Below are 23,640 nucleotides of genomic sequence, written 5' to 3' on the forward strand. Positions count from 1 at the left end.
GAGCCAGACCTGGCTGGACCTATTAATAAGGCGAGAACCTGGACTGAGTAGCTAAATAGCAACCCACCTTTTGGTGTGAGGATTCTGTCCTTAAATCCGCTGAAGAAGCAAAAATAAACTCTTGATGTTCTTAGTGGGAAATGGTCAGCCCATTCTAGAAATGTGTGTAGTAGAGGAATCATCAATGTGGTGCTTGCAGACAAACATGAGCTTGCAGAGGCATTCCCTGGTACCTATCGGATCCCTCCTATGCTTAAAAGAAGCATTCCTCTGTACCTAATAGAACACGTTGCGGTGCGCATATGGTGCCGACAGTTTCTTTGGTTTGCAAAGATACCCATGGGTCCAAAAAGGTTGGCAGCCCCTGGGTAGAATATTGCTGATCACTGGGAAACACAGTACTTCACAATGTTTATTTACAAGGCTTCTGCTAAGACATTCTGTCAGATCAAAACGGTTCTTTTCATGCTAGGGTTAGCTACTGCTTCACCCGTCTGCCGGAAAGAAACAGTTCAAGGTCACACCAAGCGAAGGCAGTGAGGCTGGCCTCCAGCCAAGGCTTTGCTGGCGCTACCGCTTCTGCTCTTGTAAAGACTTGGAATCTTCCCATGGACGGGGCCCTCTGATGTTCTTCCAGTCGTCAAAGTTGGCATCTTTCAATTTCTGTAGGCATAAACAACAACAAGAAGAAAATAAACTAATAAGCAAGAAGGAAAACATGCTAAACATCCTCAGGTTCTCTTTATAAATTAAAGTGTCTCCTATGGAACACATAACGACTAAGATTTGTAGAGGAAACCATTAAGGAAGCATCCCAAGATCAACACAAATGAAGCCACAATTCAGCGTGAGCTAAAGAAAAACAGGGACACTCAGACTGGAGAAGCAAGATAAGTACCTGACTCTTTGCAGCACCCCTGGAGCATCTCTTACATTTTGCTGTATCTTGCTTTTGACTTCACCCATTCTCAACTTCTGAAGCAGGTGGAATTTGTGTGGGAAATAAGAAGCAGTACTGCTCCTCTTGTTCCTGGAAGCCATTTCCCCTCTGAAGTGGCTCTCAACAGCTAAGCTACCTGTTCAGCTACCTACAAAACTGGTGTGTTTGGAGGAGCAAGAGCACAGCATGTGAATGCACCCAAGGGGAAGTCAATGAGGCCCAGCCGTCAAATGACTATTATTTTTTTTACTGTGGCTTTGAAACCACCACCACCGCTTCCCAACTCAAACCTAAAGACTCCCATCCCTGCTGGAGAGTAAAATAAGGGGGCTGCTGGGTATTTTTTGTCAGCTGTAGTGCTAAGAATGCAAGGCTTACTGTAATTTTAGTCACTGCCTTATCACAAGGCTGGCATAGCCATCAATGTTGTTTTCTAAATTTTCTACCCACAACCTAACTATGTGAGGTTGCCCTAACTACTTTATTCTTGCCCACTAAAATCAGATGTTCAGATGTAGTCAAAATGGATTAGAAAACGTATTTTATCCAGCTTCGTTTTATTATGGAGAAAAGGCAAAATAGTGATACCTACCGAAAGATGTTCCAAGCCCTGTTGAGCTCAAGTTAGGGGGCTTCTGATAGGCATCTGTTTGGCTACTATGAGACTAGATTGGCCTTTGACCTGGTCCAGCAGGCTTGTTTATGTTTGTAAACCAGGAGTCGATAAAGAAAGAAGGCAGGCCAAAGCAGAAAAAGAGATGCTTGTATAAAATAGGGTTGCCATACGTCTGTAAATTCCCAGACTTTTTGAAATATGGCAACCCTAGTATAAAATGGCTCCAGCTACTCCAAGTAGGCAGTAATTCCCTGACCGGCTGGCAGGAGCAGTGAAAAGAGTATTCGTTCCTCTGGGGTGGATCAATCAAATTCTTTAATTTACCATATCTTATATGGAAATATTTTTTTGGCCAAGAAATAAGCAAGCTATTGTACAACTTGCACAGTAATTACAGCAATAGTAATAATGGTGTGGGGTGCAGAAAGATGTAGATGGGGGGGGGAGACCTCATTCCCTTTAAGGCAACCTACTGGCACCCACAGCACAGTGGTGGGTGGGAACAAATGAATGTAAACATTATCTCTGTACAGTGAGCTAGTTTCTACACACACAGAGACACCCTCTACCCTCCATCCAGGCCAGCAAGATGAAGGATCAGATTCCAAAGAGACATTCTAGCCTGGCCAAAGCACACAAGGAAGGTGCGAAGCAAGCCTGGCGAGGGTGTGTGGCTCGGAAGAGGGGTGTGACCTGTGGAGAGTCCCCAAGGGCCAGGTAGACTGGGAGGGCAGCCTTGATCTCCCAGACCTCAGGTTCCTCATCTGTGATCTCCAAAGTAGTGGGACCCAAACTACTGACGAGCATTCTCAGGTACTGAAGTAAGGTGAAAAATTAAAAAAATATGCATGGTTTGGAGTGTTTAAAACTATGAGACTAACAGAGCAAGACATGGCTCTTCATTTTGCATTCACCGTTGTAAGCTGAAAAATACTGGGAGTCGAGAGTGGATTTCATGCTCTTTATTCAGCTCATAGTGGTGAGGAGGAATGGAAGTTCCCCCAGAATGTCTGCTTTATATACATTATTTAAACAATGGGCCACACATGATTGGCTAATTCCGGGATTCACCTGTAGGCCAATCAGGTTGCAGATTCACTTCCACCTGGAGCTGGATTGGGTGGCTCCTGTGGACCAATCAGACTGCTGCATTCTGAATCCTATTGTTCTAGGACCAATCAGACTGCTGCCTTTTGGATCCTATTCAACTCAGTACATAACATAAGCCATCGGATATTTCAAGAGCCACATAAAAAAGAGCCTAGATGAACACAACTGTGGGTTTTAAATGCAGCAAATAAAATCCAAAGGAAATATGAACAGGGGCCAACATACTCCACCTCCCCCTTCAATCAATAAGATGTCTTTTATAGCCAATTTATTCTGCTTAAGAAGGGCCCCCATGATTCCTTTTAAGTGAGAACCTCAAACCACCTTCTGTCTGGTTAAGGAATTTTATACTCCCTGAGCCAAAAGGTTCTGTTGCTCTATTACCAACTCAGATTTTCATCTTGCTGGTTTGGTTTTTTTTGAGAGAGAAAGAGACTAAAGAGTTGCTATTTTTTGCCTTTTGTTGCTGGGCCAGTGACTGAAAGTTTAATATCTTGTGAATGTGAATTGTTTCTCTCCAACCAACAACCTCCTATGGGGAGGCAGATTCCTTACAGGTCAGGGCTCCTACTAGTGATGCAGACATACAACTGGTGCAATTTCTTCTGTATGTCAACTGTGCATGGATTGTGCAGAAGCTTTACAGGAGCATAGTCTGCTCTAGTCCATTATTTGGCCACTGTGTTAAATACTGTTCTACTGGGAAAGGTAGCATTGAACATCAAATGGCTTCTGGCATTCCACAGAAGATCCTAAACAGAACCTTATTAAGAAACTTCATCAAGAAGTAAGACAGGGCCGCAAAAGTGAACAGCTGACAATTCAAGAGCCCTCTGGTAAAACATTCCATGATAAGAATAAAAAGTTCATCTATTATATATTTTGGAAAGCGGTTTGTCTCTTTGCCTGTTCTCTATGCATTTGGAAACCTCTTAAGATATTGTAACCAAATGGTTCCAAAGATCAAAGAGTAGGATTTCTCTATAGTTGCATATAATTGGACACTATTTTGAATTATTGGTTTAATATTTGATGTTTGGGCTATTTTGGGAAGAAAGGCAGGATAAAAAAATAACTAATAAAGAAATAAGATGGCAGACTGAGCTTTTCAAAACTGCAAATTTTAATCAAATCATAATCAAAATTTGCACGATGGTGTTTGAAATGAAGGAGCAGTGGTTTTTGTCAGTTTTGTCTAATTGGATGCCATTTTGTATCAAGATGGTGACCCAAATCTTTCAAAACTCTGCAGATTTTAACCACTGATTCCAAAACTGGTATCTTAGAATTCCTGAGCAATGTTATGCACTCTTTGCCAATTCTAATTTGCAATGGGAGAGGAGATACCATATTTTTCGCTCTATAGGACGCACTTTTTCCCCTTCAAAAATGAAGGGGAAATGTGTGTGCGTCCTATGGAGCGAAGACGCCATAGCCCCGCGACCCTCTACCGGCTGGAGAGGTGACACGCAGCTATGGCAGGAGCCTCTTTAGCCGCACGTCACCTCTCCAGCCGGGAGAGCGCGCATGGGGCTAAAGAAGCACCCGGCGACCCTCTTCCGGCTGGAGAGGTGACGCGGGGCTATGGCAGTAGCCTCTATAGCTGCCCGTCACCTCTCCAGCCGGGAGAGCGTGCGCGGGGCTAAAGCAGCCCCCCGCGACCCTCTCCCGGGGCTGGAGTGTGCGGGGCTAAAGAAGCCATAGCCCCGCCACCCTCTCCCAGCTGGAGAAGTGACATGCGACTATGGCAGGAGCCTCTCCGCTGCGCCTTTCCGCTGCTTCTTGACCTGCTCTTTGGGGCTGGTGGTGGGCTTCCCCCAGCCAGCCCCAAAGAGCAGGTCGAAAGGAACCTGAAGCCTTAAACGGCACCTTAAACGGCACCTTGTTTTAGAACGGGAAAACAAGAGGGGGGAAATTCTCCCTCTCTCTGCGCAGAGCCTTCTGCCGCTTCGCTGAAGGGGCGCTGGGCAGAGAGGGGGAGAATTTTTTTTTCTTGTTCTCCCCCCTCTAAAACAAGATGCGTCCTATTGTCCGGTGCGTCCTATGGTGCGAAAAATACGGTACTTATTTCAACCAAAACACAAACACACACAGACACACACACACACACACACACATAGAAAGAGAGAGAGAGAGAGAGATTATGTCAGGCCACTTATGAGGCACCAATGTACTTGGATCAACGGCACCTTGAAGTGTGGTTCATTCCTTCTGGATCTGGCAATGACTCTGTTGTTAGTTTTGGAAACACAAAAAGGGGAACTAGTGCATAAAGAAATGACTGTGTTCATGTTGGTAGTTACTCAGACAGAAAGAGCATGTCACTGGAAGACAGCAAGCTTTTTGGTAAAGGGATGGACTGCCAAAATCTGGCAGCTTGCCTTGCCTGAGAAGCTTACACAACATTGCAGAGCTAGCAGAGGACCTAAAGTGAAGGACAAATCTGCAGATACTTGGATGCCTTGCCTAATGTATATTGGCAAAGGTACCCCAGCATTGATCCCACCTTCAGCACATAAAGAGAGGTGTGGCTGCACATTTGTAATGCTTTAATGTGTTGCAATGGAAGTGTGAACTCAAAGTGGAAAATAGGTAACGGGACAAGAGCATCAGTACTCCAAAGTTTGTTGGAAGTTGTTAAGAGTTCATTATTGTAATACAGAATAAAAATACAAATCACAAAGTTTAAAGTACCATATTTTTCGCCCTATAGAATGCACTTTTTCCCCTCCAAAAATGAAGGGGAAATCTGTGTGCGTCCTATGGGGCGAATGCAGGCTTTCGCTGAAGCTTGGAGAGTTTTTTCCTTTATTCCCCCCCCCCCCAAAAAAAACTAGGTGTGTCCTATGGCCCGGTGCGTCCTATGGGACGAAAAATACGGTACCTCCATGACAAAGGGAGCCGAGTATATCACACTAACGGTGAAAAATATTTTACCCTTGCCCTTTTCTTCACCAACAGACTGCTAAAGTTCATTCTCTCGTGCTCATACAGGGCTTATTGACCCTTCCCTTTTGCCCTGCTCTTCCCAGGAATAGGTTCCCACTTTAAAGCTCCATGTCTGAGTGTTGGGGTTTTTATGCTCCGGTGCTTTCCCTGCAAAAACCTGCTCTTTAGCACTCACTCAGAGCAAACATCGATTTGCGTTTTCTACTGACTGCTGTTTGCTCCGATTTAGCTTTGCAGTGAGGGTTTTCACAGGGAAAGCTGCAGAGACAAAAAAGGGGCATTCGGACACAGAATTTTAAAGCGCGGATGGTGCCTGGAAAGAGTGAAGGAAAAGTGTGAATAAACCCTCTTGCACACCCAGGAGGCAAAACAGTTGAGTAGTTATGCAAGAGAGATTTTGAACTCTGCCAGAAGAGTGGGTAGCTTCTTATTTGCTTTATCAACAGTGTTGAGTTAGCACTTTCCATGCCTCATGCCACTGCTCCTAGTCAGCCAGGATCACCATCCTTCTAATCTTCCTTTGCTCCTTAGCTCCTGGAGGGGGAGAAGTGGCTGATGGGCCGAGAAAGGGTGCAGGAGGCTTCTTGGGATCGGGCCTTCCAGCTCACTTGAGAAGGTTGTGGGGTTTGGAGCAGAAACTGGTGTGCTGTAGTTCAAATGCATATGTATTCAAAGTGCTTGGCTTATGAAGACCTCTGCATGGCGTACCTTACACACACAGGTTTACACTAGCATTCTGCTGGAGCTAATGGGGTACCATGTACAGATTTTTTAAAAAGTGATTTTCGTTTCATTACACAAATATTGGGAGTTTACATCCTAGTTATGCTCAGGAACTTGAGTGTGTTTGAACCCCTTTTTTAAAGCTACATTGCAGAATCCAAATTTAGAACTGAGGTCAAATAATTCATGTTTTGGGTTGGTGTTTACTTTTTTTTTTAAGTGCTCTATTAAAGGTGAGATGTAAGTGGATTTAGTCTGTATGTATTGGAGGGTAGGGGTTGCTGTGGAATTTATGCCTTTCAATTTTTGTCTGTAGCCAAATTTTTGTCATATACCCTTTGTATGCTATAATATATTAGCAAACTGTGAATACACCATTCACAATTTAGTTGGGGGGGGGGAGAGAAAGTGGCTCGTGACCCTGCCTTCTCCCCATGGTTCAGGCTCTCACCCATTCACCATGCTGTGGTTGGAATTCATTATCTCCTGCAGTACCTTAATTTCATTAAGAAGAAACGGCACAAGTTTAAAAATAAAGAAGACATTGGGAGAGAAGGCACTGGTTATGGATGTGTTGAGACTTTGCTGGTTTGGGAGCAGCAGTGAGGGGATCCGACAGGAAAAAGAGGGCACTTGCCTGGGGACAGAGCTGCTTGCCTCCCTTGGGTGTTCAGAAGGTGGGGGGCCCAGAGAGCTGCAAGGAGAAGCTGCCACTTAATCAGAAGACAGGAAAAGTGACAAAAATAAAATTGCAGCCAAAGACAGGAGACAGGTTCTCCTTTTCTCCCCCGCCTCTTGAACAGCAATCAATCAAGCCAAGCAAGTTGCTCTGAGCAACAGGGCAAAGGATAGGGAAAGACGTGTGCAAAGTGGCGATAGATTTGTCTTCCCTAAAGGTCAGTGCACACCCAAAACACACACCTCTTTCAGAAGTCAGAAGGGTGGCACTAAGGCTGTCTCCACTTGAGAAGAATGCACTGCTCTTCTTTTTTAAAAGGTCAAAAAAATTATGATATGGGAAAAGTTGACAGAACCAGGGGTGGGGGTGGGGAGAAAGTATGGCCGTGTGTCATATGGATACCTCACGCAAAGCGAATGTACAAACCATGGCTCTTGAACATTAAAACACTAGTGTAGCAATTCCCTCAGTCTACTCATTCAACGGGACGCGGGTGGCACTGTGGGTTAAACCACAGAGCCTAGGACTTGCTGATCAGGTCGGCGGTTTGAATCCCCGCGACGTGGTGAGCTCCCGTTGTTCGGTCCCTGCTCCTGCCAACCTAGCAGTTCGAAAGCACGTCAAAGTGCAAAGTAGATAAATGCGGGAAGGTAAACTGCATTTCTGTGAGCTACTCTGGTTCGCCACAAGTTGCTTAGTCATGCTGGCCACATGACCCGGAAGCCAGCTCCCTCGGCCAGTAAAGCGAGATGATCATGCAACCCCAGAGTTGTCCGCGACTGGACCTAACGGTCAGGGGTCCCTTTATCTTTACCTTTACTCATTCAGCAGAAAGAGGTGATGAAGTCTGGACAGAAGGCTTCATGCGGTGGAATATCATTTTTAGAATGCTTCCCCACATAAAAGAAAAGAAAGCCAGAAGAAATGAGAATTTGTGGAGATATAAGGTAGGGGCTAGAATCTGCTGTGAGGATTGTATTTCTCTTTTCTGTCAGGAATATCCACTGCAAGCAACCTCAAATGATGTGGCCTATTTCACCAAGGCTTTACCACCTCTTTTATTTTCATGTGTAGATCCAGCCTGAAGTCTAGAGTTTACAGAATGTCTATGTAGACAACTTAGCCTGCTTACACACTATACCTTTAGAGCATATTCAAAGCACATTCCCTCCCTCAAAGAATTATGGGCACTGTAGTTTGTTAAAGGGTTGCTGGGAACTGTAACTCTGTGAAGGGGTAAACTAGAGTTCTTGGGAGGGGAAAATGAGCTTCAAATGTGCTTTGAAGGTATAGCATGTGCAGCCTATGGCTATTCCATATATAGCTTGAAATCTTCAGTTCCTTCAGCTCAGTTACTCTAGTATGATGAGGTATGAACAGCCTCTCTCTCCTTACCTCAGTTCCCATTCCCCAAGTGTGATGCCATCACTTAATGGCTGAGCAAGATCAGCTCCTCCCTTCTAGCATGAAGATAACCCATTCGGTGTGTACCAGTTGCTTGACAAAAACACCTAATTGTGTGTGGGCCCTGAACACCCTTTTCACCCCTCAGAAGTGCACGTGTCTTCGGGGGGAACGGGGAGAATGAATGAAGTCACCTAAACTGAGTTTTTCCCTGATCACATGCTGTGTGGTCTTGAGTTACACTACATGTCAATGGGGAACTGGAGTAGAGGGGGACAAGTACACACTTTCAGTACAAGAATTAGGGTGTCTTCAACAAATTTGATTAAGGTGCATATAGGAAGGAGGTAGTTCAAGGGGGATGACTTAATCCTTAATTAATTAATTAATGTAAGGTGGAGAAGACTGAATGCATCAATACTTTTGAGAAACATGCATGCCGTAACAGTCAGAGATAAGATGAGAGACTCAGGCAAGGTCGGCTACTTCCCCTGTGATCCACCAATGCTTGTGCTTGGAAGAAAAATGTGGGTGTTCCTTTGCTCCCTCTCCCAATTTTCCATGATATTGCAGGGTCCGTATTTGCTACTTCCCAGCTGGCTTTTCTCCATGCAGATGAGTGTAAGGAAGCAGTCTCTGCACGACGGAAACACAACATAACCTCCTGCAAGCACCATGAATTGGAATAGACAGAGATATGCAACGACTTGACAGTATATGCGACAGAACTGTCACTTTTGGGAAAGGCCTGTGCAAGCTTCCAGGTCAGGTGAGTATCTAGCAGAGGCAAGGCTCAAGCGCCAAGCATACTTGAGATCCAGCTGGTTCCCTCAAGCTCCATCCCAAAGAGGGTTAGCTTAAATGTTCAAGACAAGCAAAGGATTGTTAGGTGGAAGGAGGAGAAAACAACCTCTGCTCAGCTAGACCCTGGGCTATTTTGCACTTTGCAAATGAATAGACATCAGACAAAGTCAGGTACTGTGTTGTCACGGGGATTAAGTTATTTATTTTACATCACATTGGCTCCATTTAAACAGGGACAATTTCCCCTGCTGCCAACCATGCCCAAGCAGGAAGGAGCCTAGTGGAGCCATTAGTTTAGAGTCTTGGTACAGCATTAGTGAAACTTGGGTTATCTTGGCTCTTTCTCTTGTCACATCCCTTCAGAAGGGACAGTCTGTTATTGTTTCTTTCTGGAAAACTGTTAATTCGCACATTTACAGGTTCAGAAAGAATGAATGAGAAGAGGCAGAAGCAAGGCAGACCCCAGACCTGGAGGCTAATAAGCTTGGAGGTAAAATTGTCACCTACCCCACTGAAAAAGTGTGTGCGTTTGTGCACCCACCCACCCAACACGTGCATGGTGTCTGACTTCATTTTACTATACTATATCTTCCCTAGGATTGCTGAAGCTATCCAATTATTAGTTTTCTTATGGGGAAATCAATATAAAAGCTGAAAAAGCAGAAAAACGGAGTACAATACATGTAAAGATATTAAGATTTTTACCTCCAGGGTGTAATGAGAAAGATGAAAATGACAAGAGGAAGTGTGGACAAAAAGAATTTGAAAAAGATGGGAAACAGATTCTTTCTTTCAATTCCTCTATGCATTATTCCAGTTATAAGCAAGACATATTTAAAACACATACGCAGTGTGGTACAGGAGTCAGAGTGTTGGGCTTGTTGGTGGGAAACAAAACGCTGCATTGGCCTGAATATAAGCTGCCCTTTCCCCCCCATGTTCCGACTGTGAAAAGTTAAAATGTGGCTTATACTCGGAGCCAAGTGCCGACACCATCTTGGGGAGCGGGGCACTGAGCGCTGGAAACCCATCCCCATCCCTAGTTCAGGGCAGTAGTGCTAGGAGGCAGGCCACACCTGCAAATAAGCCTTAAATTTTAAAGGTGCAGCTTATTTGCTGGTGCGGCTTATAGTTGGGCCAATATGGTACCCACCACAACTGGGTTGCCTTGGGCACGTCACTTGCCTGTACCCAGAAGACTTTGACTTTCATGGATGGAAAGGCTTCACACATCCATTGAAGGCTTTTGACCCAGTGGAGAGAGCCCACCGACAGGGATGGGGAAGCTGCCTTTGCCGATTTTCCCCTTCCCCTGCAGTCTCTACCACCATTGGCCCCATTGTTTCAGAGGGTTCCATATCGCCTCAGACCAGAATCAGACAGCAGCAGCCTCATGCCTTTTGTGATGAGAGCAGCAGCCCCACAACTACTTTTCCCTCTCTGTCCATGTCCGTTACTGCAAAACATGTGGTGACCTCTCACTCTGCTGTGTATTCTCTTGCTCCAATTCCACGTGAAGGGGCAGGGGAACTCAAAGTGACATCCTGCAATGTATTTTGTAAGGCTAGTTATTATGGGGTAAGAGAGAAAGCGGTGGCAACAGAAGGGCTGCTGCTTTGGAGCTCTTGCGATGTCTCTTTCTGTCCCCACCTGACTCATCAAGGGTCTGGGAACCAAACCTTATGAGGAACGGTTGAAGGAGTTGGGTATGTTTAGCCTGGGAAAGAGGAGACTGAGAGGAGATATCTAAAGAGCTGTCACAGGGGAGAGGGAGAAAGCTTATTTCCTGCTGCTCTGCAGAGTAGGACTCGAACCAATGGCTTTAAGTTACAAGAAAGGAGATTCCGACTAAACATATGGAAAAACCTTATGATGGTAATAGCCGTTCCGACAGTGGAGCAGTCTCCGTCAGGAGGTTGTACTCTCCTTCCTTTTTAGGCAGAGGTTGGATGGCCATCTGTCATGGATGCTTTAGCTGAGATTCCTGCATTGCAGAGGGTTGGACTAGATGACCCTTGGGTCCCTTCCAACTATGATTCTATGATTTTATGATTGCTGTGAGGCTAAGGCCTATCACTTCAGTCATCAGGTGGAGGTTCAAATGACTGAATGCTCCACTGTAACTCCATGTAGAAAGCAAGAATTGAGAGTCTAGGCTACAGCCCTTCTTGCTGACATTCTACTTTTTCTGCAGAAGGAATTCAGCATGGGCCCCACCCTAAGTCTGAAATGGCATCGCACAGGCACAAATTTGACACCTTTATGAGTATAAGGCCTAAATTAAGGTTACCAGACGTCCCTGTTTCCTGGGGCCAGTCCCCAGATTTACAAATCAGTCCCCATACAAAACCAACTGAGTTGATAAGTGTCCCCGGATTCATTGAAAAAAATCTGATAACCTTAGCCTAAATGGCTGCTCTTGAGTTCCTCAGAGAAAAAGCAAGATAAAAAAATTAACATAAATATGCTACTTTGTAGCTCTGAGGAAGTTATTTCAGGGTGTGTGTTTTTAAGCCTACAGTTCTGTTGACTATTTAAAGCAAATTATCTGTTAGGGATTCATTTGCCACTTGTACCCGTGTTGGTTTATTTTTGGATTTTCACCCGTGCCCCGCCACTTCAAATAATGTAGACCACGGTGTCCAAGCATGAAATGCTATGCTTTGCATTTTTACAATCTTCTTTACAAGGTGCATCCCAGAAGCAGAGCTACATTCCCATTAGTTCTGGTGGCACTTATAGAAAGAGCAATGATTTATTAGGCAAATGAGACAGCCAGGCCTAGCTGACTGCATAAGAACATATAAGTGTGTGAGCAGAATGCTTTAAACTCTGTAGGTGGATGTGGGAGAAACTGGGGGAAGGAGCTTACTCCCAGAACAGTCATTTGCTATATAAATTTGCAGTCATTTGCTATATAAATATATGCACCAATTGTAGCTCTCCCTTGAGATCTTGAACACCATATCCAAAGCAGAACTTCATGCATCTTATACAATTGTTTAGTCGTTTAGTCGTGTCCGACTCTTCGTGACCCCATGGACTAGCACACACCAGGCACTCCTGTCTTCCACTGCCTCCCGCAGTTTGGTCAAACTCATGTTCGTAGCTTCGAGAACACTGTCCAACCATCTCGTCCTCTGTTGTCCCCTTCTCCTTGTGCCCTCAGTCTTTTCCAACATCAGGGTCTTTTCCAGGGCATCTTCTCTTCTCATGAGGTGGCCAAAGTATTGGAGCCTCAGCTTCACGATCTGTCCTTCCAGTGAGCACTCAGGGCAGATTTCCTTAAGAATGGATAGGTTTGATCTTCTTGCAGTCCATAGGACTCTCAAGAGTCTCCTCCAGCACCATAATTCAAAAGCATCAATTCTTCGACGATCAGCCTTCTTAATGGTCCAGCTCTCACTTCCATACATCACTACTGGGAAATCCATAGCTTTAACTATACAGACCTTTGTTGGCAAGGTGATGTCTCTGCTTTTTAAGATGCTGTCTAGGTTTGTCATTACTTTTCTCCCAAGAAGCAGGTGTCTTTTAATTTCGTGACTGCTGTCACCATCTGCAATGATCATGGAGCCCAAGAGCTTATACAATACAGCTTTGTAATTATTCAGAGGCGTAAGCGCCTTCTTGAAATATATGGTACAAGTACTAAGTTGAAACCTTCTGTAAATTCAGAAACAGGGGTGGGCCCAAGGTGGATCAGGATCTACTGGCAGAACTCACAGCAACTTCTGGAAAACTGGCAAGGATTTCCGACTCCCAATAGCAAATGTCTATCCCCACTTCCAACTGCTAAAATGAAAAAAAGTTATTGGGGCGGCAGTAACCAGAATTGGAGTTTTGTGTAGAAGGTCTGTAAGCTTTATTATGTTTCTGTTCTTCTAAAAAATTCCTGGGCTCAGAATTCTTTAATTCTAAGTGTATGTCTTTGGCACCAGGTTCCAGTTGACAGGTATAAGAGTTCAGAGCAGGGGTGGAGAGGGGTATCAGATTATGCAAATCTGAAATCTACCCACTCCTTATACATATTTTAAAAACTGTGTTCCTCTTTGTATTTCAAAAAAGAACTCAATTCACGGGTGGGGAGCCTCTTGCCTGTGAGTCAGTTTTGACCCAATAGGTCTCCCCATGTGACCCACGAGGCTGCTTTGGGCGAGACATGGCCACCTGCCCTCATACATTATGTCAGGTGTGGGGCAGGAAAGGAGGGTGCTTGGTCAACAGGGACCTTGTGCACTGCTTCCCAAACATCCAACAACCAACTGAAGCTTCTTCAGCCCTGTGTTCTGTGATTCTCTTTTGGAAAAGCACTATTTGTAGTGCTGGATCAAAACAAAATTTTTAATAGAAAACCCTCCACTACCAGCTGCTGGCTAGATTGAATTCCCTCTACACAGCCGCATAATTAAAGAAGCCCAACACCTTGTGAGTTTACAGCTCTGTGTACATGTATTTAGCTAAACCCCATTGATTATAAGGTACTTTCAAAACCGAGACAATTTAAATTCCCTTCCACTACGAGAGTTGTTTGGATTTGGCCTCAGTGGGTTTTCAGGCAAAGCAGAAGGATTTTTCAGCCACTTCCTCATCTAGTGCAATTCTTGCAAGCATCATCTGAACAGATTTAATGTTTTAAAATTTCATGTTTCTCTGTGCCACTTTTGTGTCATTACTTCTGAATTTCCCATGAGACTCAATACCATTCTGGCAATCTAAATACTGGTCTTCAAGCAGCTACTAAAACCTGGTGGGGAGAATGTACTGCATATCCAAATCGGCACACAATTCTGAGATGAGTTGTGTGTCAAGTGTAAAGGAGAGAGCCTCTTCTTTGCATTATATGATGGTTTCTTTACATAAATAAATCAGAGCAGAGTTACAATAACCAGCAAGGGAATATAGAAGACAAAGGGCTCTCGAAAGGCAACAGAATTGTGTGTTAATGGATTTTTAAGTTATGAGTTTGAGGCAAACAATTTCATTCCACTTGCAAAGAATGATGCTTTCTGTCACCCAAATGATGCAGAATGAAATGCATTTTTAAGCATGCCTCCAAGGATTATTGTTGGGCTTTTGTTTTTACACCAAGGTGAATAGTAAAGATCGAAGTGAAAGGGTTATTTACAGGAAATGCCTAAGAACGTAGGAAGAGCCCTGATGGATCAGCCCAAAGGCCCACCGAGTCCAGCATCCTTTTCCTCACAGTGGCCACCCAGATGCTTAAGGGAAACCCACAACACATAAGCACAGTTTCACTCTCTTACTCATGTTCCCCAGCCACTGGTATTAATATGCACAAGAGACCATACACAAAGACCAGAAGAGGGCTGAATCTACATTGGTCCCAACCCTCTTTGGTGCTCTTTGGGACCTGTAACATATTAGGGATTTGGGAGAGGGGGGTGAGATTGAGCTATGGTCAAGTACGGGAAAAATTATGGAAGCCTCTCCTGACGGAGATGAAATTAATGTTTAATTCCACAGTCTCCCCACCACAACTGCCACCACCAAACATTTCCCAAGGAAATGAAAAACATTTCTTTGCAAGAGTATATATATATATATATATATATATATATATATATATGCTGCAAAAGAGAGCCAGAAAACCTGAAATGTTACAAGTGGTTTGAGAGAACAATTATTTAACAGCCAGTGTCACTAAAGCAATCATATGGTTTTGCAATTAGCCACATGGATCCCATTATAATATTAGCAATATAAATGGAGACTCCTGCACATTCCAGTCAGACCTGCAAATCTTTTATAGACTAACCACAGGAACAGTTAAAATGTATTTGCAGTGTTGTATTTGGCAGGCGGACATCAAAGAAGAGGAGTGCTATAAAAGGCTTTGAACTCTCAAATATTGCTTCTATCCAAAAGCAAAGGCTGCTTTTACTGGATGCCCATGAATCAAAGCCAGGGCTGTTTTAATTTTAGCTAGGGGAAGAAACACCATTATTATCACTAGTGAAGGGTAGCAAAGAAAAGCCTTCAGTGCTAGAACATGCAGTGAACCATACCTCATATTCCGATTCCAGAGTCACTTTATTCTTCTTGATTCTTTCTGCCAGAGCTGGATCAATCTGCCAAGTCAAAAAGACCAGAAAATATCAATCAAACACTGTACATTTAAGTTTCAAAAAAACATTCAAAACAGGAAATATCCCCTCCAGTCTGTTGCAGTGTGCTGTTCCTCTGCATAGGAGAAGAATCAAGAACTGCATTTCCAATTGGCTCTTTGTCACAGTAGATTCTGGCAATATCTCTGAAGCAGAGAGACTTCTGCAAAGAATGCTCCACTTAAAATCCACAGCCTTTCACCTTGATGGTACTACACCTTAAGTCTAAAGAACTGTAGAAGGGAAAAGATGATCTGCATATGAAAAACAGATCATTGAAGATGTCTCTCATACATTTTCATTCATAAAGTAGGAAACTGGGACATGTACACAATTACCTCTCTCTTCTAAAAATGAAAATGAACTCCTTTAGTTCAGTTTTGATCACAAACTAAACAATTTAAGATTGCAAGAGGCTTGCTTGAACTCGGTGTCTCAGAATGGATCACACCAGGAATATGAATGCAAGAACCCTCCCTTTGGGAATCCACCTTGGAAACTGCAGACTGGCATTCTAGAGACTTGGAAGAAAAGCCCGGCTCTCACATTCAAACACAGCGCTAATGAAATTCAAACAATGAACCGACCATTCGGATTTATCTCCAACGTCTCCTAGGGCTGAATAGTTCCTTTTAGCAGCACAGTGCTCATTCAGATTTGGTTTCCCTTGGAAGGACGTCACTAGAGGCTTATGCTATTTTGTAATATTTTATTTATATACAGGTTGAACACAGGTGAAGTCACAGCTTGACCCTCCAATGGACAGCTAAATTGGATCTTCACAGAGAGGCAGCCCTATCCCCTGATGCACTTAGCTTACAGAATCTTAAAACCTAAGTCTCTCTATTGATCATAGTCTCCGACTCAAATTACAGTTTACCAAATTACATTGTCCTTAGCGAAGAATGGGGGACATGCTATCTTTTCAGGTATTTCCTAGCCATTCTGAAGAATTAAGTTAGATTGTCCAACAGTTAGCTCCAAGAAAAGCCCACCACCACCAGAATACCTCTCAGGCTTGTTCTTGTTGTTTAGTCATTTAGTTGTGTCCGACTCTTCGTGACCCCATGGACCAGAGCACGCCAGGCACTCCTGTCTTCCACTGCCTCCCGCAGTTTGGTCAGACTCATGTTTATAGCTTCGAGAACACTGTCCAATCATCTCGTCCTCTGTCGTCCCCTTCTCCTTGTGCCCTCCATCTTTCCCAACATCAGGGTCTTTTCCAGGGAGTCTTCTCTTCTCATGAGGTGGCCAAAGTATTGGAGCCTCAGCTTCAGGATCCGTCCTTCCATGAGCACCCAGGGCTGATTTCCTTAAGGATGGATAGGTTTGATCTTCTTGCAGTCCATGGGACTCTCAAGAGTCTCCTCCAGCACCACCTCCCAGGCTTAGCAAGTTCAAAACTCTCAGACATTGCCTTAAACTAGGGTATCCCAAACATTTGGGACATCTAGTAGCATATCGTACAGCACAGATGCTCTTTCTCTGGTCAGTGCTTTATTGCCATTAGTTTTGAAAAGAACTTTAGGGACCCGTGAGTACTCTTCAAGTTCACTGTCTGGAGCCAGTCTCCCCCTGAGCCTCTAGCAATAGTCAACAGTATGTTGTGGGGCAGAGATGTGCTATTTTCAAACACATCTGTGATCCTGACAATTCCATCTTGGTCTCAATAAAGGAGAGAGAGGACATCTGTGCTTAATTCCCCTTCCAAATTGTCACCTTAGAGCTAGAATACAACTATGATAGGTAGTTATATTTAGGAACCACTGCCCTACCCACATGTGACTCAGTAGGTGAAGGATGACAGACTCACAGCAAGGAACGAGGTGATTTATTTATTTATTTATTTATTTATTATTTAAAAGACCAGATTTTGGATAGGCCTAGGGGGGCACAAATAAAATTTTGTTATTACAGTGGGGTACCTATGGGAGCAGTTAAACTTTTTTTTAAAAAAAAAAGGATGAAAGACAAAGCTCGTGAGCACAGAACATTTTAAATAAGGAAATTTGCATATACTACTGCTATATATACCTTATGATAGTTAAATCTCCACAATGGCTCATTTTGCTCCAAGAATAATCTAGTTTCAAAGCAAGATCTGAACTGCATAAATGCAACTCTCTGTTTTCAGAAAGAATAAAGAAGGAAGGGGGAGTAAGACTAGCACAGAGTGCAGGTCTCCAAAGCAGACTGGCAATGTCAGTTTCATTCAGCAATCAGAAATAAGAGAAAAGATCCTTTGATGTTTAAGGATCCCCACCCCCACGCCTGCTTAGGACACTATTTCTATCAACCACTGCAGTGAATTCATTTCTGTGTTGCAGAAACATTTCATACCCACTATGTATTTATAGATACAATTTCTGGGCCAAAGGACTGAGATTCACAGTAAAAGAAAATCTGCTTTGTCTAAGGCCTCGCCTCGCTGATTTTGACCCCATAACATATTACAAAAAAGTAGAAGGAAACATGACTTTGGAGGTCAACTGTGTGCCTAAGTTCCTAACCAGATCCCTCAGCCCAAGACGTTTTAGTGGACCTTGGACTGTTGTCAGGTAAAACTGGCCACATTCTACCCAGAGGTTGGCAATAACTGAACAAATGTTTGTACTGCAGGATTTTATGGGCTACAAAACTAATTTACACTGCTAGACAGTTCCAGTACATTTAGAACAGTTGTTTTCACCCCAGAAATAATTATTTATAAACGGTACTGTTTACAAACGGAGATCCCTTTCCTGTCATAACCCACCAAGTATAAAATGAATTCAGCTTTCATCCTGAGAGGGGAAAAGAAGTTAATTTCTTTCCTTGTCCCGGCATCAATCATGAAAGGAAGCATACACGGTGAATCCTAGGTTCCAGCTGAGGTTGCTTTTACTGTGTGCTTTTTAACTCAAGGCTTGAATCTGGGGAACCTCTCAGATAATTGCGTCTATGTAGGCGGCATTGACATGGTTGAAGAGAATGGATTCAGGAGACTATAAATTAGCCGATCAATTTATTGAGTCTAAAGGTAAAGATTATCAATTCACATATCCACTCTTGATCAATGCAATATCGGAGACAGAGCATGCCCAATACCTACCATTATTTGCAACCACCAGGAAACAATCATCTCATTTTGCAAAGCTTTTAGCTTCCTTTTGGTTATCTTCCCCCAAAGCAATAGAAATTGCCCAGCAGGCAAAAGTGGCCCTGCCATCTCCCCTTCCTTTTGATATGTTGCCATATCCAAATAGGAGAATAGTTGCACACCAGTGAAGACTTTCACTAGTATGACTATGTCTCGAGTCTGTCCTGCCGTTGATTCTAGTAGGTGTTTTTCCTTATGTCTTTCATAACCTCCTCAAGGATTTACCAATTTTTTCGTTTTGCCTTAGAGCAGGCGTGGGGAATCTTTTCCAGATCGCAGGCTGGATCCTCACCTTCCCCAACTCCTGACAAAGCCTCTGCCATCAGATGAAGACTTTACTTTGCCCAGGGGGTGGATTTCAAACTGCAAACCCTACTTTTGGAAGGAATTGCATATTTACTTGCTCCATACCTTACAATGTATATGGTGTCAGGTGTAGGGCAAGTGGGTGTGGCTTGGGGGAAATGACCCTGTGGGCCAAATTAAGGCTGCTGTTAGGCCCATGGGCTGGTGGTTCCCCACCACTGTTTTATATAGCACACCCATTTTCACATTCATTCATAAAGCATCAAAACGTGCTCTGAATTTTGTGTTCAGAATACAATACAACCCACTCCCTCGTGGGTTTCTGCATTCCCCCATTTTCAGTGATAAATAGCAATGGCTAAATGTGGTCTTTAAACTGCCTGCACAGTGAGGTCTTAAATACAAGTTTAATCTTCCAAAAGACACTCCATATCATTTTCACACTCTCATTCAATAGAATTTTACTAGCTGTCAGTAGCTATCCCAAATATTCATGATATAATGTTCAGAACATCACTTCTATTATCTGTTCAGGAAGCAAGTAAAGGAGTTAAAATTGTTTGTGAAGTACAGGATGAATTGTTTTTCCACTACCCAAGTCCTCCAAGGGAAAAAGAAGGGCAAGCCTTGGAATGTGTCCTAAATGTTAACAAATTCCACAGTGCATCACCTTTCTCTGGTCACGCTCAGCTACAGAACTTATCCAACTCCCTCGTGTTAAGCTATGAAGTCTAGCCTGTGTGAACCTATTGCACCTTTCTGTGCATTCGTTTCATGGATTTCTTTCTTACCTCAGCTATATATGGAAAAAGAAAAAGCAAGCAACCCCTAAGGCATCCCACTACACATACTCAAATGACTGTAAAAAAATAAAATCAATGCTTTACTCTGAAAAGATGTAAGTAGCAGAGGCTTCTCCTCCTGTCCAACTTTTCCCCCTCACTCTCAGCCACCTGTTTGCTTCTTGTCTTTCATGTGCCTGGGATCTGGGCTCTGCCACTCTACAAGGGGAAGAGAGATCTGAATAATACCACCAATATGTGTGTAATTTTAAATGATTAAATTTAAATAGCAATTATTTATTTAACTAATACACATATGTGACAATTTACCCTATAATGTTTCATATTTGTATATGAATTTATTTATGTATCATTATTTGTTATCCTGCCCTTCAGGTCTACAACTCCTACAGCTTGCAGTCCAATTAAGAACAAATAAACAACCAAATAATATCAATTTAAATGAGTATCAAAATAAAATAAAATAAGCTCACTGAAGTAACACTGGTTTTGGCCTATGTGGTCATGGAAATCGCAGGAGCCAGCACAATGAAACCCACTAGTGCGCTGGGTTCCCCCCTCATTCCCCATGTGCCCCCCGATTGGCTCGGGGTGGTCAGGAGTGCCCCCGTAACAGTGCATGGAGGTAGGAGAGGAAAAACTGTTCCGTCCATGTTTGCACTGATGAATGATTGCCTTAGAACAAGGGTAGGAAACCTAAGGCCCGTGGGCTGGATGCGGCCCAATCGCCTTCTCAATCCAGCCAGCGGACGGTCCGGGAATCAGTGTGTTTTTACATGAGTGGAATGTGTCCTTTTATTTAAAATGCATCTCTGGGTTATTTGTGGAGAATAGGAATTCATTCTCCCCCCCCACAAAAAAAATATAGTCCGGCCCACCACATGGTCTGAGGGATGGTGGACTGGCCTGTGGCTGAAAAAGGTTGCTGAAACCTGCCTTAGAACAATGTTGAACTCCGTCTGATATCTGAGAAAAGGGGAGAAGAATGTGAAATTCAGAAAATTCTGCAGAGAACGGAAATCAGTAACAGATGTGGGTGCAAACAAATTGGAGTGGTGCAGAATGAGAAAGGAGAAGTGTTACAGAGGAGAAATAGAAAAGGAGGGGTGGTTAACAGAAGGAAGAGTTCAAAGGAAGCCGTGGGGGTGCAAAAAAAGAAGAGAGCATGCACTGTGGGACACAGTTAGTGAAATGATGTGCCCCTCTCAAATTAACAGTGAATGTAAAAGAAGCGCTTGGTTCAGAGCAGTAATTCCCAACCTTTATTTTGGCCATGCCTCACCAAAGCATCTCTAAAATCGTGATTGCCCACCCCCACCCCGGAGACATATAATTCTTATTATTCAAAAAGTGAGCTCCTATTCACATGGAGGAAGCCTAAAAGGCTATTCACTGTTAATAACTCATTCTCAAATTGCCCCCCTTAAAAATAAATTTGCCCCCCTGTGGGTGTGTGCCCTGCGTTGGGAACCACAGGTTTAGAGGAAATAAAATATCCTATTTATCTGGAGCATCCATTTACTACTTTTTCAATTAAAAATTCTGGGGCTGGCATATACTCTATTGTGTAAAAAAGCAGGACTGCTATTGAAAAATGCAGAACTCTTTTGGAACTGGAACTCTGCTGCTGAAGAGCCGGCTGACTCATCCTGAACGTAATGGAGGTAGATAGGGCAGGGGAGTAAGAAAAGTAAGACACCTATGTTTAAAATATTAAAAGACAATTCCTCAAGGTGCCTTTGCAAAGCCTCTTTAATATGCTATACCTGTTCTTTTACAAACCACTTAAATAGCCTGAAGTGCAGGATTTAAAATGAAATGCCCTCGAGGCCTGGGCCGAGAAAGAGGAAATGTTGCATAGTGCAGTGTTTCAAAACTTCCCTTCTTTTCTTCTGTTCTTCAAAAACGGCGTAATTGTATGAAAAATTCACTGACATTTTCTGCTAGGATTTGAAGTCTTTAAAACGTCAAGCATGCATCTTGAAGTCTCATCTACTGCAGTGTCTTTAAAGAGGAAATCTGCTGGGTCATCACAATTATATCTGTAGCATGTGCTCCTAACTCTTTTTTAAAAAAAACAAACCCCAAAACCCCCACCTCTGTAGTTAAAACAATTTTTTTATATATTTTCCAGTCTTCCCATTATTCATGTAGCTGGCCCTACTCTACACTGCAACAGTTTGTTGTCTTTTGACGCTACAATGGCACTGGAGTACCTGGTAACAAATAACTGAGGAGGCTGAAATGACATAATCCAAAGGCCCAGGCCTCCTTGAGTATGTTCAAATAAACAAACAACAATCCAATTCTATCAGGATACAAGTAATTACTGTACAGTATCTAACCAAACACTACTACTACTATTACTACTACGCATCCACAATAAGTTTCAAAATGGTGCTTATGTGGGAGCAACTTGGAAGTCCAATAGGGTTACATACCCTACATATATGTAAATAAATTGTGGAATTTAGTCACAGCCTTTTGGTGATATGTCTAGTGAAATGTTCTTCAATATTTCATTGAAGGTATCAGGTCTTTAAATCAAACTAATTTGCTTTTCCTTGGGGCTTAAATGGCACAGCAATAAAGAAGGATTCACTTCAAGATTCACTAAATACCAGTCAAAGTAACTTCTATACTGACATCTAGTGAACTTCTATAGCAACAAGAAATAACACAAGAATTTTAAGCATTTACTTAGTATGGTACTTTTCATGTTCAAAGTGCTTTACAAATGCTCACTTCCAAATCCTCTGTAGGTAAAATGAGAATGTATGCATTTCTATTACTCTTTTTTATATTTCCAGGAAGCATTTGGATATATATATTTTTTAAATACCATTTTGTTTTTGGAGCTAATATTCCAGTTTCTTGGAAAGTGTCATTAGAAACATCTAGAGAAGTTATGATTCAGTAAATTTGCATTCAAAACATTATTGATAAAATTGCCAACATTGTTATATGTATATTTTTGGACCACTGCATTCTGGCTTTTTCATTTGAGGCTGGCAAAGATTAGGAGTTTTTAGGAATCACAATTAGCCTGACCCGTCATCAATTGCCATGGGTGAAAAGTTGCTATGATGACCACACAGAAAAAAGGACATACTGTACATAATAACCATAAGAGGTACAGTTTCTCATGCAGGTGAAGAAAAGAAAAAGCTGCACCTGCCAACATTCAGTCTTCATATAACCATTTGAAGTACATGTACCAGCATGGATTTACTACACCCTGATGTGGCTAACTACGTTTTACTCAAAGTAAGTAAAGGTAAAGGTACCCCTGCCCGTATGGGCCAGTCTTGACAGACTCTAGGGTTGTGCGCCCATCTCACTTAAGAGGCCGGGGGCCAGCGCTGTCCGGAGACACTTCCGGGTCACGTGGCCAGCGTGACAAAGCTGCATCTGGCAAGCCAGCACAGCACACGGAAACGCCATTTACCTTCCCGCCAGTAAGCGGTCCCTATTTATCTACTTGCACCCGGGGGTGCTTTCGAACTGCTAGGTTGGCAGGCGCTGGGACCGAGCAACGGGAGCGCACCCCGCCGCGGGGATTCGAACCGCCGACCTTTCGATCGGCAAGTCCTAGGCGCTGAGGCTTTTACCCACAGCGCCACCCGCGTCCCTCAAAGTAGACCCATTTAAATGAACGGACCTAAGTTAGTCAGGTCCATTCATTCAAATGGATCTACTCAGAGTATAGCATTGGGTACAACTCCAACATTCTAACCCTGATAATGAGAAGATCGTAACAAACTCATCATCATCGCTTTAGGGACCTTGGCCAAAAAGAGGTATCAAGGAAATATGAAATATACCCCAAATGCGCAGCTGCTTTCATGTGAATATAGAAGGGCTCTTGGTGGTAAGCTAACATATTAAAGCAATTCTGAGAATTTGTCACAAACACATAGTTATATCAGCTGGAACTTTGAGGCCACTTTATCTCATCTAAAAAAATTTCAGCTTCTCTGTATAGAACACAATTTTTGAGCCTCCCCCCGTCATAAGAAGAGCTCTGCTGGATCAGACT

At 43.2% G+C, this 23,640-nt stretch overlaps 1 protein-coding gene and 1 long non-coding RNA gene across 4 annotated transcripts in view; both read right to left on the reverse strand.

The window, feature by feature from the left end:
• Positions 1-398: 398 nt before the first annotated feature.
• COX16 (cytochrome c oxidase assembly factor COX16) overlaps positions 399-23,640 on the reverse strand; it is a 48,236-nt gene continuing 24,994 nt past the window's right edge. Inside the window, exons 3-4 of one of the 3 annotated variants that reach the window (XM_083399198.1) lie at positions 15,255-15,317; positions 399-663 (exon numbers count right to left, since the gene is read on the reverse strand). In XM_083399198.1, the coding sequence (XP_083255324.1) occupies positions 571-663; positions 15,255-15,317 (156 nt within the window). In that variant the 3' untranslated portion in view covers positions 399-570. Of the gene's footprint in view, positions 664-683; positions 2,373-15,254; positions 15,318-23,640 lie in introns of those variants that run through there. The other 2 variants (XM_083399197.1, XM_083399196.1) reach the window with 2 other exon arrangements.
• LOC310657995 lies at positions 15,382-18,560 on the reverse strand. The gene is made up of 2 exons (XR_014502073.1): positions 16,733-18,560; positions 15,382-16,362 (listed from the first exon to the last, which is right to left on the reverse strand). It is a non-coding gene; the product is annotated as an uncharacterized lncRNA (long non-coding RNA).

Source organism: Podarcis tiliguerta, assembly GCF_965153285.1.
Source record: "Podarcis tiliguerta genome assembly, chromosome: 1".
Taxonomy (NCBI): domain Eukaryota; kingdom Metazoa; phylum Chordata; class Lepidosauria; order Squamata; family Lacertidae; genus Podarcis; species Podarcis tiliguerta.